General features: G+C 57.2%; 1 protein-coding gene across 4 annotated transcripts in view; it reads left to right on the top strand.

Annotated features, from left to right (window-relative positions):
- PTK7 (protein tyrosine kinase 7 (inactive)) overlaps positions 1 to 14,547 on the top strand; it is a 63,330-nt gene that overhangs the window by 27,930 nt on the left and 20,853 nt on the right. For all 4 annotated transcript variants that reach the window (XR_004968797.1, XM_036317019.1, XM_036317018.1 and 1 more), the window contains 6 exons: positions 9,826 to 10,113; positions 10,588 to 10,690; positions 11,066 to 11,256; positions 11,353 to 11,503; positions 12,466 to 12,614; positions 12,839 to 13,105. Coding sequence is in view for 3 of the 4 variants with exons in the window: in XM_036317019.1 (XP_036172912.1) it covers positions 9,826 to 10,113; positions 10,588 to 10,690; positions 11,066 to 11,256; positions 11,353 to 11,503; positions 12,466 to 12,614; positions 12,839 to 13,105 (1,149 nt within the window). In the remaining variant the exon portion in view is untranslated. The remainder of the gene's footprint in view (positions 1 to 9,825; positions 10,114 to 10,587; positions 10,691 to 11,065; positions 11,257 to 11,352; positions 11,504 to 12,465; positions 12,615 to 12,838; positions 13,106 to 14,547) is intronic.

Genomic DNA, 14,547 nt, shown 5'->3' with positions numbered 1-14,547 from the left:
AAAATGAGGTTTATAAGGATCTAGGAAGCGTCTGATGGTTTGACTCTATGTAAGCATCTGGCCTGCCTTCCACCTCCTCCTCTCTCCACTGGCGCCCCCTCACCCCGCGACACCGGGCCAGACTCCAGTACATCTGAGTAATATTTGAGCAGTGATCATGGCTGCGGTAGTTGGATGTCAACCACAAGATATTCCCCCCCTTCATCCCCCAGCCCCAGCAGACTAGCGTCCAGGAGAGCACCCTTGTCTCTGGATCCTTATCTTTGTGTCTCAGGCTGAGCCCTAAAGCCTAGAGCATCCTTTTCTAAGATCCCTCCCTGGAGAGCAGGGTTGGTTTCCAGAAGCAGCTGTTTGGTGAGACAGGTGGAGAAGGAAAGAAAGGAAGGTTGGGGGCTGGGCACTTTGAAGATGGGGTCTAGTTCTGACTCCTGGGCCCTGCCTCATTTCTGGCCCCGAAGGGAGGGACAGACAGCCAGGCCGTTGAGTGTGTTGTCCGAGGGGGCCTCCCCCCGGCTGCCAGGGGGCACTGTCGGTCTCCTGCACATGTGCTAAGCGTCGCCGCGTGTCACTGGGTATGCGGCTGCCACAGGCCCTGAGTGGCTGGTGCTGCCCACATCACACATAGCAGAGTGATTTCCTCACATTCCCCACTCTTGTCTGCTCAGGAAGTGGTTTGCACAGCAACTTCTAAACTGAAAAGTATGAGGCTGGCTTTTTCTCTCTCATCCCTTTGAAACCAGCTGAGGTCCAGCCTCTTCAGTGACTTTTTGGGGCTTGTGGGGAGGAGGGAGGGGAACAGGAGAATGGGTGTGTGTGTGTGTGTGTGTGTGTGTGCGCGCGCGTGTGTGTCTCACCAGTCTCTGACGATACCAGATGCGTGAGGGAAACAGACTGTGGGGCTAGGTGTGCTCTGGAGGCCCCGGCAGAGTGCTGGGGGCACAAAGAGGAGGCTGGAGGCTCAAAGACTGATGTTCAGACTGTGGACAGCTGTGTTCAGCCATGTCCTTGTGTGTAAAAGATTCATTTGTTCCTTCCCCACCCTCCCAGACCCAGCAGTGTGTTCATCTTTCGAGGGGAGAGCGGGATGTAGGTGACGGCCACAGGGAAGGATAGTGCCAAACGGGTGAAAGTGAGAAGCAGAGGGAGAGAGAATACAAAACCATTGACATAGGTCAGGATACCTGCAGGTGAACAACAATCACACTTTGCCAGAGCACATCCAAGGGGAGGTTTTACATTAAACCCGACAGACCTGTTGGGGGAGAGTAAGGGAAAGCGATGAGAAGCAGCCAGTGTGGCCTCAGTATTCACAGGAGCCGGCCAGACCCAGTGACAGTTCCTGGCCCTGCGTTGACTGGCCCTGCCTCGACTCCAGTGTCCTCTGTCGAATGAGGCTGGCCCGTGGCGAGGGTTCTTTGGATTAGAAGTCAGGTGCCGGTGACAGGGCCACAGCACGTGGTCGGAGGAGCTGGGCGGCCGGTCCGGGAGGACTCTGCAGAGTGGAAAGTGTCCCGTGCCTGCACTGCTCAGCACGGGGGCCTGAGCACTTGAAGTGTGGCTCGTGTGACCGAGGAGATGAACTTTCAGTTTTGTTTCATTTTTTAAAAATATATTTTATTGGTTTTTTTACAGAGAGTAAGGGAGAGGGATAGAGAGTTAGAAACATCGATGAGAGAGAAACATCGATCAGCTGCCTCCTGCACACTCCCCACTGGGGATGTGCCCGCAACCAAGGTACATGCCCTTGACCGGAATCGAAATGGGACCCTTGAGTCTGCAGGCCGACGCTGTATCCACAGAGCGAAACCGGTTAGGGCAGTTTTGTTTCATTTTAATTGTTGAATTTAAATAGCCCCACGTGGCCAGTGGCTACCATATTGGACAGAGCGGGTCCAGGGGCGGACTTTCCTCATTAAATGTAGGTGAGGCCACTCCCTCTAAAGGGCAGGAAGCCATATTGTCCCTTCCACAGGGAATTTGGGGTGAACGTCTGTGACCACTCTGGTTAGGTCTGGGGTCTGTGCTCACTGTCTTATCAGTCTCCGAGAGGTGGTGATGCAAAGATGGGTAACAGGAGCTCAGAAAACGGGATCTCATAGAGTTTTCTGAGCTTGTCATGAAAATTAATAAACTAAGACTTGGCCCAGCCAGTACTGGACCAAGGGAGTGGGCCCCAGGCTGTCGTTTAGTTTGCCCTCAGCCTCCACAGGAAGGACCATGGGAAGCTCGCACGGGGCCTGAGTGCCCTGCTGTTCTCGCTGTGGTCTCCCAGAGCTGTCGCCACCGCACCTGGGAGTCAGGCCTGGTTGGGCCCTGCGTCTGGACCCCTATAATGAAAGGCAGTGGAGCCCACAGGGAATCCCCTTCCACCTTCTCCGGGTGACCCCTCGCCCCTCTGGACTCCCTGAGCGCTCCCGCTGAGCGTCCTGAGGTCTTCCTGGGGTTGAGCTGCTGGCTCAGTTCCCAGTCGCAGCCCAGCAGCCCCATCGGTTTGTCTACGATGTGCTGGCGTCTTCAGGAGACAGCTGGCTGCTGTCTCTCTCTCTCTGTCTGTCCCTCCTTCTCGAGGCTGAGGATGGATCTACCCCAAGGCTTAGAGTGTGGCGAGAACTGGTTCTCCCTGGTGGTTCTAGTCCAGAGCCACTCCCCGGCCCCCTGCACCAGGCCTTTGGACACCTCGGGGATCACCCTGTCGAAGGACATTTCCATCTGAGGTCCATTCCCCCCTGGAACTTCTGGGGTTTTTTACTTCCCTCAAAACCATGCAGACTTTTATGGTCTGTACCAAATGTGCGTTTCATTTGAATATCTTAGGGCAGTGGTTGGCAAACCGCGGCTCGCGAGCCACATGCGGCTCTTTGTCCCCTTGAGTGCGGCTCTTCCACAAAATACCGGCTCTTCCACAAAATACCGACTTCCGCGCATGGGCCACGAAGTTTCAATCGCACTGTACATGCGCGCCCTCACGTGGTATTTTGTGTAAGAGCCACACTCAAGGGGCCAAAGAGCCGCATGTGGCTCACGAGCCGCGGTTTGCCGACCATGGTTAGGGGCCTGAGAAAGAATCACTAAAATCAGTTTCAAGGCTGCCATTTCCAGGTGTGGAAACTGAGACCCAGAGAGGACAATTGAGGTGTCTAAGATTGGATAACGGATGTAGAACAAGATTTCAGGTCACATAGACTCTTTTTTTTTTTTAATTTAAATTCTTTATTATTTAAAGTATTACATAAGTCTCCTTTTTCCCCCATTGACCTATCCCTGGCCACCTTCCCCTCTGCCCCCCCCCCCGCCCCCCCCCCCCCTCCACCACCGCCCCAGCACATGCCCTCACGCCCCGGGTCTGTGTCCATTGGTCATGTTCATATGCATGCATACAAGTCCTTTGGTTGATCTCTCCACCTGTGCCCCCCCCTCCCCCCCTGCCTTCCCTCATAGGTTGTACAGTCTGTTTGATGCATCTATGACTCTGGTTCTATTTTTGTTTATCACTTTATGTTGTTCATTATATTCCACAAATGAGTGCAATCATGTGATATTTATCTTTCTCTGACTGGCTTATTTTGCTTAGCATAACGCTCTCCAGGTCCATCCATGCTGTTGCAAATGGTAAGAGTTCCTTCTTTTTTACAGCAGCGTAGTATTCCATTGTGTAGATGTACCACAGTTTTCTAACCCACTCATATGCTGATGGGCACTTAGGCTGTTTCCAAATCTTAGCTGTTGTGAATTGAGGTCACATCGTGACTTTATTCCCCCCGGAAGGCTTGCAGGGTGCCCGCTCTGTGGCCCAGGCACTCTGAAGAGCACAGCCGTACCGTGCTGGGCACGAATGTCTGGTCTCCCTCAAGCCCACAGTCCAGCTTGGGGTATACAGCGCTCAGTCACGGCACAGGTAGGGATATTCTAGGTGGCGCAGGCAGTGAGCTGTCAGTGCAAGTGTGTGGCCAAGGAAGAGGCAGGGTCTCCTGGGGAGCCACAGGAATGGGAGCAGCTTGTGCTCAGCCCCTGTCTGCAAGCCCCAGCTGCCTCCAACCCGCACACCTGCCATTTATAGCATCACTTTAATCCCTTCCGGGGGTGGCTGCCTGGGCTCTTGGGACGGGGTGGGGGGACGGGGGTGGGGCAGGGAGGGGACTCCAGGGAGTAAGCCCTTTGTTTCTGTAACTGCCTCTGAGGATCGTTGCAGTGAACCAGTGTTAGGTCTTTGTGGCTGTCCAGTCTCACCCTCTTATTTCTCTGATTTTACAGATAATAAAACTGCCTGGCTGGTGGGGGCAAGGGGTGCTGATGCCAGGGCCACTCCATTTGTTAGTGGTTGTGTTGAAACTGGAATCCAGATCCCCCAGCCCAGTGTTTCGTCTGCAAGATCACACAGCCTCACCCTGGCTGTGTTCTTTCTTTCTTTCTTTCTGGCTGCGTTTTTCGTTCATTGCTGCTTCCTCAGAGACCTGTCAGCCATGGCAGGGTTCCTGAGGGTGAGAGGTGTGTCCCGGCATGGCCCTCTCGCCCCATAGAAGACAGGCTGGCTCTGCTGGGGTCGGGTAGTGTGGCTGCCGGCTGGGGAGCATCTGAAGCCACATCTCCAGCTGCCATGTGTGTCCCTCTGGGCCCAGGTGCCATTGGATACAAGGTCACGCTCCTGCCTTAGAGGTAGGTCTCCGCCTCCAGGGCCTCCCAGGAGTGAGCAGGCCAGGCCTGAGCTGTGGTTTTCATCTAAGGTAGAGGAGCTGGCCCACTAGCTTGTTTCTGCCCTAATCCCTGGTGACTTTGTTCTGTTCCTCTAATCCGGATGTGGGAGCCTCTCCAGATATTTACAGTTAAATCCCAGGACAGGAACACTCAGCTGGGCCCCTGGCTCTGCTCCCTCCTGCGTCGCTCAGAGCCAGGGCTGTACAGTGTGCGGAGGCCGCGGGGGCGCCTGTCAGCAGGCCTGGGGCCTTTTGTAGATGCTGGGGAGACAGAAGGGGGACAGAGCTCGTGCTCCACTCTGGATCCCGGGGCCAGCTGGGGTTGATTCTCAGCGACCCTCTGAACCTAATGCTCTGGGCTTATCCATGTGTTTGCAGGTGCCTAAGCCACAGGCAGTGTATCGGTGCTGGTGGTAACGGAGGGGGACGTTCCAAACCCAATAATCCCATCCAGCATTTGTGTTTCTATCGACCTGGGTAAACGTGGGGGATGACTGGGCCTGTTGTCCATCCAGGGGACTTGTTCCTGCTGTGATTTGTTTCTCCAGAAACTTCCAAATGCCTATGGGCCACGGACCTGTGAGTGGCTCCGGAGCCCCTGAAAGTGTGCCGGTTAGACCCCTGAAGGCCACGGGTCTGTGCCACGTGCGCGGGTCCCTCGGGGAGGACGAGTGGGCAGGGTACTCCTGGGGCTCTCACTCGGTGCCCCTAGAGTTTCCAGCTGGAGGGGACTTGTGAGGAGGGCTGTCCTCCTGTGGGTGGGGGTCTTGGGGGCCCCTCTCCTGACTGGCGCATTTGTGACTCTGGTTGAGGGCAGCCTCTCCTGGCCTGTGTCCTGATGCTCCGCCCCAGACAGGGCACAGGAAGTTGGCCAGCCTCTCCCTCAGGGATCTGCGTGCCCCACCAGGAGCCACTGAGGCCGGAGCTCTCGGGGGGCAGCCAGGCGTCAGGAAGTACCTCATGGGGCCCCGGGCCCTGCAGCCAGGACGAGTCCGAGGTGTGGAGGGGTCAGCCACTTACCTGTGGCCGGCTGGCCTCGTGCGTGGGAGAGGTCACGGTCACTCACTTGATCACACAGAATCTGCAAAATGCCCCTTTCAGGGCCAACCAGGGTCGTCTTGGTATCTCAGCCTGGTGCTCAGGCATCTGTTTAAAGCACGGGGTTTCTTTCCTAAGAGGGACAGAGAGAGGGCAGATAAGATCAGCTGGTCAAGTTGGCAGGTCCTGGGCCTCTGCAGTGTCCTGGGGGGGTTCTCCTCAGGCTCAGAGGGCAGCCCGAGACATGGGTTGCTGAGTGGCCCAGATGGATACTTGGACTAAAGCTAAAATTACTTCAGAGCAGAAAAACTTCCTGCTGCTCTCTGCTCTCTATAAAATCATGTTTACACATATGTGTGCGCGCACACGCACACATATACACACATGGGTGGACTGGGCCTGGAGCCCAGAGAGCAGCAGCGAGGGCAGGCACCAGACCAGATGCGTGCTGGGGGCGGGAGCGGGAGTTGGGCTGCTGCCCACACAGCCCTTTCTCAGGGGGCTGGGGCCAGGGCTCCGGCAGAGTGAGTGTCTGCATATCGATGGCTGTTGGGGAGCCGAGGAAGCGGCTTGGAAAATGTCCTTATTGGGTATTTGCCGCTCCAGCCTCGTGGGGGTCAGCGCCACGTGTGGGCAGCTGGCTCTGCTGCCTGTCATTGCGGGGGCGGGGGGGTGGGGGCTGCTCGCACCCCTACCTTCTGTGTGCTCCGCGCTGTGCTATGGGCTTTTGACTGTGTGCGTCCACTTAGCCTCACCGTCTGAGTGGTAGGGCCAGGGCCCCCATTTCAGTGCAAGGGGAGAAGCCAGGCGAAGTTGGCATTGTGAGGGGGTGGCGGGGCTGTTGGGCAGCATCACAGCTGCTACCCTGAGCAAGGCGCCTCAGGGAGCCCGTCGCTGTGTGTTCTGTGAGGTCCTGTGTGTAGAAGGCGTGATTCGTAGATGGTGTGGCCGGACCAGGGAGGAGGAGGCGGCTTTGGGAAGCCCATGACTGTGTTCCACCAAAGGTCTTCCCTCGACCACAGCTCGGGGGCATCCTCAGGCTAGAGGGAGTACCGGGACAGGAATGTGCTGGTGACTGTACCACCTTAAGGCTGGTACCACCTCATCCCCCAAAGCCTTCCTCCTCCACTGTCATTGCTGTCCTTCATTTCAGCCGAAGCTTCTGAGGAGGTCTTCACTTCCCAGCCCTGCTTTTTCGGGAGCCTGGTGTTTCTGCCCCGGTCCTTGGTCTGCCTCTTAAGTCTTCTGCCTCTTTCCCCCGACAGAACAGCTGACCTCTCCTGAAAGCCGTGTACGTGGCCAGACCAGGCACACCTCACACTGCCTTCTCAGCAAATGTGGATGCCACAGCACTGGGCCAGCCTCCTGCACGTGGAGCCGTGTGGCCCAGCTGTGGGCTCAGAGCGGGCCCTGGGGCTTGGAGAAGGCCTGGTGGCTGCTCTCCCTGCCTTTTGTAACATCTAAAGTCTGCCCCAGCCAAGAGCTAACCAGGACCTGCTGTGAGCTGACGTCAGGACAGAGGGCCCCGCAGGGCCGGCTTTGATGTTTCCCAGGCCCTATCGAGGGGGCGCAGGGGGCTCTGAGTGGCAGTCTGGGAATGCAGCATCTCTCACCACAGCCACGGGGCAGCCCCAGCCCCAGGAGGGGATGCTGGAGGCCAGGCTGGGTCCCCTCTGAGTCAGGCCATTTCCTCTCCCAGCTCAGGTTTCTGTGGCCACTGGTCTGTGGTTCCTGCAGCCCATGGCCCCTTTCCCTGCATCCCACCCATCCAGCTTCTCTGCTGTGGCCGCTCCGGCCCGTCCAGGATCTGGGAGCGGTCCTGGGCCTTGGGGGGTGGCGGGGAGCGTTCTCATGTTCTTAAAATGCAAGACCTTGGGCAGGAAGGGTGATCGCGGTAGTAATAACGGCAGCTGCCACTTACCAAGTTGGCTCTGTCCGAGGCACTTCTGCGCCAGGAAAGACACACAAAGTGTGAGGGTCAGGCTTTGAGCTGCGCCTGTCTGATTCCAAACCTTAACTAACGCTCCTTCCTCAGCTCCCCTGTGTGGTGAGACTCCGGGCTCCCCACGGTGTCTGGAGTAGCTGAGTGTGGAAGTGGGGGTTCACTTAAGGTCATCTCTCTTTGGCCTTTGACAAGTATCCTGGAGTTCGGGGTCTGTGGTCCCAAGATTGTGGTGAGTCACGCTCGAAGAGGCCCTAGTGGGCCTTTGTGTCATGAGAGGCGGTCAGGGAGGGCTCAGGTGCCCCATATTTGCCATCTCTTCCTTTGAGGTCACCTCAGTTCAGCCAGTAGTCAGCTGAGCGCCTTTGTGTGCCTGGCATTTGTCTGCAAGAGGTGTGTCCACCCCTCTCCCTGGCCGTGGGGAGTGAGAGGATCGTTGTGGGATCAGATACTTCCAGGGTTAGTTTTCAGTTCCTGGGCGGGGCTGGGCAAAGTGTGGGGCTCCGGTCCTGGTCCTGGCTCTGCCACAATGACCTGTTTGATCTTGGGTAAGCGCCTTCATCTCCCTTGACCTCAGTTTACCCATCTGTACTACAAAGGGGTTGTACCAAGTTGCCCAGCAGGGGGAGGGCCACACTCCCATGCAGTGTTTGGAAGTGAGTGGGGGGTATTGGGTTGTCAGGGTGCCTGGGGGTGCTTAGCAGTGCCCAGGGAGCCGATTGGTTAACTTGCAAAGGGGGTGTGATAGCCCAGCATGGTGGAGATTGTCCCAGGTAGACAGCCAACATTATCCCACTGAGAAGTCATGGGGGTGCTCTGAGCGTTTCCAGCCCCGGGCACTGTGTGGCCTGGCCCCTCTGAGAATGTTGGGGGAAGGAATGACCAACGCCAGGGGCAGCTGCTCATCTGGACCCAGCCCTGTGGGGTCTGAAATCAGCTTCTAGCTGTTCAGGAGGGAATGGGCAGGACCCACTAGCCTCTTTGTTCTAATTGCCCTTGTGGGGCCCAGCTTGGCCAGAGGCAGAGCCTGCTGCTTCAGGTAGCAGCCCCAGGTGGTCCACTCCCTCTTCCTGGAGGGGCAGCACGTTCCTCTCTGCTGTCACCCACCCCTGGCTGATCTTCCCGGCCCAGCAGCTTTGGGCCTCTGCAGGGAGCGCACGTGGGCCAGGAACAAAGCCCAGTGTGTTATTCCTGCTGCTGTAACCATGCCACCTGCCTGGCCCTGCCCTCCGCCTCGCAGACCCATCTGCTGCTTAGCACAGGCTCCTCACTCTTCCCTTTGTTCTCACTGGCTGTGGTTCACCTTGGTGGCAGGGCTCCCCTTCTCTGAGGGGCCCGGGGCCGGCACTGAGCTGTAGCCATGCAGGAAGGGGAATGGATTCCAGTGAAAGCCTGGACCCACTTGGCTCTGCTCTCAGCTTAGCACGGGAAATCCAGCCTTGGTCACACGTGGGTTCTTAGGGGAAGAGTGGGAGTGTGGGGGTGGCCCTGACATGTCTTTGGGAATAGCCCGAGTTCTAGAAAGTATTGGCTTCTCCTGTGATGGGGCGGGTTCTCCCGGAGAACCCCCTGGGACACTGGGCTGCGGCGTCCTGTGGGTGAGATTCAGAGCTCCCTTCCTGACCCGTGGACCCCCAGTCATCCTTGGAAGATGCTCTTTGGATCATGATTTAATTTAAATTTGCTCAGCATCCTGGATGCTGAAGGCAGTGAGGAGGGTTGCCTGCTAATGTCCCCTGTTTCCCAGCCCAGCATCGAGACCTCCTGTGATCTGGTCCCACAGGTCCGGGGCCCCTTCCTCTGGTGGCCATCAGCATCCCCACCCCAGCCTTGGGCTTCCTCCCTCTCCTGTGCTCTGGAGCCCCTGACTGCCCACACCGCTTGCCCTGAATCTCACCGTGGCCTGTGGGATTGCCCTGTGTCCCCCTTCAGACTGGCCTCCCGTGGAGCACCCAGCACAGTCTAAAAGCTCCTCATTGGACACTTGGGAATTGTGGTCTCATGAGCCTTCCCACCTGCACCCGTTGGACGCTGGACGCCGCCTGTGTACACAGCCCCTTTTCCCTCCTGTGCATAAGGGGCGAGGGGTGACCTGTGTGAGGACAGTGGCTGCAGCTCCTCTTGACCCTGCCTGTCCCTTGTCCCCCTCTGCAGGCGCCCAGGCAGCCATCGTCTTCATTAAGGAGCCGACCTCCCAGGATGCCCTGCAGGGGCGCCGGGCGCTGCTCCGCTGTGAGGTCGAGGCCTCAGGCTCGGTGCACGTGTACTGGCTGCTGGACGGGGCCCCTGTCCAGGACACCGAGCGGCGTTTCGCCCAGGGCAGCAGCCTGAGCTTCGCGGCCGTGGACCGGCTGCAGGACTCGGGAGCCTTCCAGTGCGTGGCTCGGGACAAGGCCACTGGAGAGGAGGCCCGCAGTGCCAACGCCTCCTTCAACATCAAATGTGAGAGCCGGGCTGTGCCCGCCCCCCCGCCAGGCCCTCAACTCCTGAGCCCTGCAGGACCCTCCTTGCCTTCAGCTTCTCCCATTTCCAGCTGAATAGGGCAGGCCGATGACAGCGGTCAGCTCTTTCTGCTCCATGGATCAGAGAAGATCAAAACTCTAATTTTTCCAAGCCCCCCACCCCCCACCCCCACGCCCCGGAGTCTTGGACCATTGATCTGGTGGACGCTTTTGCAAATGGCAAGAGCAGTGAGGCAGGGTGGCCAAGTGTCAGGCTTGACCTGCCAGGGACTAGCAGGCGCTGGTCTCCGGTGGCCCGCCTGCAGCCCCAGCCTCAGCGTCACAGGGCTTCCCGGCATTGTCTTTTGGCTCAAAGCCTCCGGGTTCCACCGTTTTCTGCTTGTCCTCCTTCCCTCTGCCCTCCCACACTTGCTCTGCTCTGCCCCTCACCGTGCAACCATGGCCTCTGCCGCAGGGATTGAGACTGGCCCTGTGGTCCTGAAGCACCCGGCCTCGGAAGCTGAGATCCAGCCCCAGACCCAGGTCACTCTGCGTTGTCACATTGACGGGCACCCTCGGTAAGGAGCCGACTCTGAGGATGGGGGTGGGGAGGGTTATTCTAGGCCGGGGTGTTCCCTCAAATCTCAGACTCGATTCAGATGCATTTCTCTTCATTCTGGAACAACCCCTGCCCCTACGCTGCTCCACACCAGCCCCTGGTGACCCAAAGGGCAACATTGTGTGCGGAGTGATCCTGGGTTCTGGGAGCTGAGAGATCTGGAATCTCAACATGATTCTGCCCCTAAATTGCTGTGTGCCCTTGTGCTGTGTGCCCAGGCCTGTTTCCCTCCTTGCAAATTGAGGGGTCTCGCCCTGATCCTCTGATTCTATATCCCACCCACTGGGTCCCCGAATACCCCTGCCCCCTTGTTGCTGACCCTCTCGCCCCACAGGCCCACCTACCAGTGGTTCCGAGATGGGAGCCCCCTCTCCGAGGGTCAGAGCAACCACACGGTCAGCAGCAAGGAGCGGAACCTGAGCCTCCGGCCGGCCAGCCCTGAGCACAGTGGCGTCTACTCCTGCTGCGCCCACAATGCCTTTGGCCAGACCTGCAGCAGCCAGAACTTTACCTTGAGCATTGCTGGTGAGCCTGGGCTGGGGATGGAGAAGGTGGAGGGTCGGGATGGGAGGGGCCGACTCAACCGCCTGTTCATGTGCTGCCTGTGCCTCTCCTCCCAAGATGAGAGCTTTGCCAGGGTGGTGCTCGCGCCCCAGGACGTGGTGGTGGCGAGGAACGAGGAGGCAATGTTCCACTGTCAGTTCTCAGCCGAGCCACCCCCGAGTCTGCAGTGGGTCTTTGAGGATGACACTCCCATCACTAACCGCAGCCGGTAAGGGACCTTCCGGAACGGTGGTGCAGGTTGCGTACTGCGCAGGGCGTTCTCTGAAAGGGGATGTGGATCGGATCGCAGACGGCATGCTTCAGTACATGTGTTACTCCAGAATTCCGGCAGGTGGCAGTACAGTGTCTTGCGGTCACTAAATGAGTCCAGCAAAGGGAAGTCTCAGGGATGAGCATCTTTCTCCAGTTCCCACAAGGGCAGTGTATGAGCTGAGCTAGCAGTGGCTCTGCCTCGGCCCATGTGGGTCTGCTGCCATCAGAGGTGGAGGCCCAGGGACGGAGGGACAGGATCTGGGTGACCACAGTCTGGGTAGGATGGCAAAGGCACCTTTACACACTCACATACCTACAGGGCACACAGGCGCACACATGCATGTGTTTTGGAGGAAGCAAACACTTCTAGAAGGTGATTTATAGGGACTTGTGTCCTCACCCAAGCCCTGTGAAAACAGAAAGCACCTTTGTGGTGCCAGGTGTGGCCATGGTTCTTAGGGTGTGGCTCCCTAGGCTAGGGACTTGAATACCACCTGGCTTCAGCCGTGAGCGCATCATCAGTTCATCTGGTGTGGCCATGGGACTTCTGCTGCTGGACTGGGGGCCTGACTGGCAGCTTATCTTGACCCCGCAGCAAGGCGGCCCCTCTGTCCCCACAGTTGCACGCTGCCATTGCTCGCTCTCACTTAAACACTGCTGCTCGCATTGCCACTCCGAAAGCCAAGTCTCCTGTAGCTGGAGCACACGCCTGCACATGTACATGCATGGGTGCACACATGCACGTGTACACACACACACACACACACACACACACTCACTCACTCACTCATATGATGTGTTGGCTTCCTTCTCTGCCCTGTTCCTGGCGGATACCTTCCTACATCTCCAGCCGTCACCTTACCCTCTAGAAGGCGGCCTGTGGGCCACTTCTCCAGTCAGCACTCTCTCCCCCCGCAGCCCCCCCCACCTCCGCAGAGCCACCGTGTTTGCCAACGGGTCCCTGCTGCTGACCCAGGTCCGGCCGCGCAATGCCGGGGTGTACCGCTGCATAGGCCAGGGCCAGAGGGGCCCTCCCGTCGTCCTGGAGGCCACACTTCACCTGGCAGGTGGGTCTCGGTCTGGGGTGCCGAGGTGGGGGCTGCCTTCAAAATGGTTGGCATGTAGAGATTTCGGTTCCCGTTTCCATTCAGAGAACAGCTCAGAGGACAGAGGGAGGACGAGCATGCTGAAGATTATTATAGGGAGAGGGCCAAGTGTGCGGTGGGAGAACACCAGGTACCCTAAGACCCACTGTAACAGGGCTGTTTCCCTCCCGTGCACATCCCTGCAGAAATTGAAGACATGCCTCCATTTGAACCCCGGGTGTTCACAGCTGGCAGCGAGGAGCGTGTGGCCTGCCTGCCCCCCCAAGGTCTGCCGGAGCCCATCATGTGGTGGGAGCACGTAGGAGTCCGGCTGCCCACGCACGGCAGAGTCTACCAGAAGGGCCGCGAGCTGGTGTTTGCCAGTATCGCCGAGAGTGATGCCGGTGTCTACACCTGCCACGCAGCCAACCTGGCTGGTCAGCGGCGACAGGATGTCAACATCACCGTGGCCAGTGAGCACCCGTGCCTTGAAGGCGGATGGGAGGTGGCGGGCCCAGGGCCAAGGGGCTATTGGGCTCTGGGTGTGATGGATAGCTTTGTTGGTGCTCACCCAAGGCCCTCTCAGCTCTGGGCCTTGCAGGCTTGGAAATCACTCAGCTGCTGGGAGGTGATGTTGGAGCCAGGAATGGAGGTTGGGCTGTCACCCCAACCTCCTCACAGAAAAGTGGTCCCCTGGCTCCAGAGGAAGGAGCAGTAGAATGGAGTCCTAGAGACCCAGGTCCCATTCTGTCCCCGGTGCACGGAGTAACCAGGAGTAGCGAGTCACCCGCCTTGCCAGGTCTCCGTCTTCTAATCCATAAAATGGGCTCATAACTCACCTGCCCTACAAGATGGTCGGAAAGATGAATGAAATAGATTGAAAAATAATTTCCTTTTTGGAAAGGTGATGGTGAACAAACCTATGTGATAATTATTTTATTTGTTGTTATACTTCCCAGATTTCTACAATGAATGTACTGCTTACAAAATAAGAGTAGGGAATAGCGTTAACTCTTACACTGAACGGGCTGAACGTGCATATGAAAAAGACCGAGATGCCTTTGCTACAGGCATAGAGATTTATTTGTTTACTTTTTCCTTTATATCATGCCTGTCCCAAACCTTTGTGATAGTATAAAAGGATACACAAGACAAACTCATATGTACATACACATACACACAAGTTTGCAACCTGCTGCTTCCACTTATCTCTACATCGTTTTAAGTGAGTAAATTTCAAAAATTCAAAAAGATTTTGAGTATGGAAAGTACTTTGTTAATTTGAAGTTGTCACAACACTAATCCAGTTAAAATACTGAAACTTCAGAGTCCTGCTGTCCCGTGCTCAAGTACCTGGTTCAGGGGGAAGCCGCCGCACACAGGTAACACATGCAGCACAGAGGGTGCTCAGGACACTCCCAGCGGCGTGCAGACACATGCGAGCAGCTGCAGCCAGCCTTTCTCCAGTCTGGGTCTGTGGGTCATGTTTTTCTTTGGGGGCACTTTTTTTTTTTAAACATTTTTATTGATTTCAGAGAGGAAGGGAGAAGGGGAGAGAGATAGAAACATCCATGATGAGAGAAAATCATTGATAGGCTGCCTCCTGCATGCTCCCTGCGGGAGATTGAGCCCACAACCCAGGCATGTGCTCTTGATCAGAACTGAACCCAGGACCCTTCAGTCCGCAGGCCGATGCTCTGTCCACTGAGCCAGACCAGTTAGGGCTGGGGCACTTTAAGAAATGCAGCCCTGGCTGGTGTGGCTCAGTTGATTGAGCAGGTCCCATGCACCAAAAGGTTGCTGGTTTGATTTCCCATCAGGGCACATGCCCAGGTGGCCAGCTTGATCCGTAGTAGGGGGCATGAAGGAGGCAGACGATAGATGTTTCTCTCTGTCTCCCTCTCCCTTTCTCAAA

Source organism: Myotis myotis, unplaced genomic scaffold (assembly GCF_014108235.1).
Source record: "Myotis myotis isolate mMyoMyo1 unplaced genomic scaffold, mMyoMyo1.p scaffold_m19_p_7, whole genome shotgun sequence".
Taxonomy (NCBI): domain Eukaryota; kingdom Metazoa; phylum Chordata; class Mammalia; order Chiroptera; family Vespertilionidae; genus Myotis; species Myotis myotis.
The sequence above is the reverse complement of the archived record's forward strand: the minus strand, read 5'-3'. Positions and strand labels throughout refer to the sequence as shown.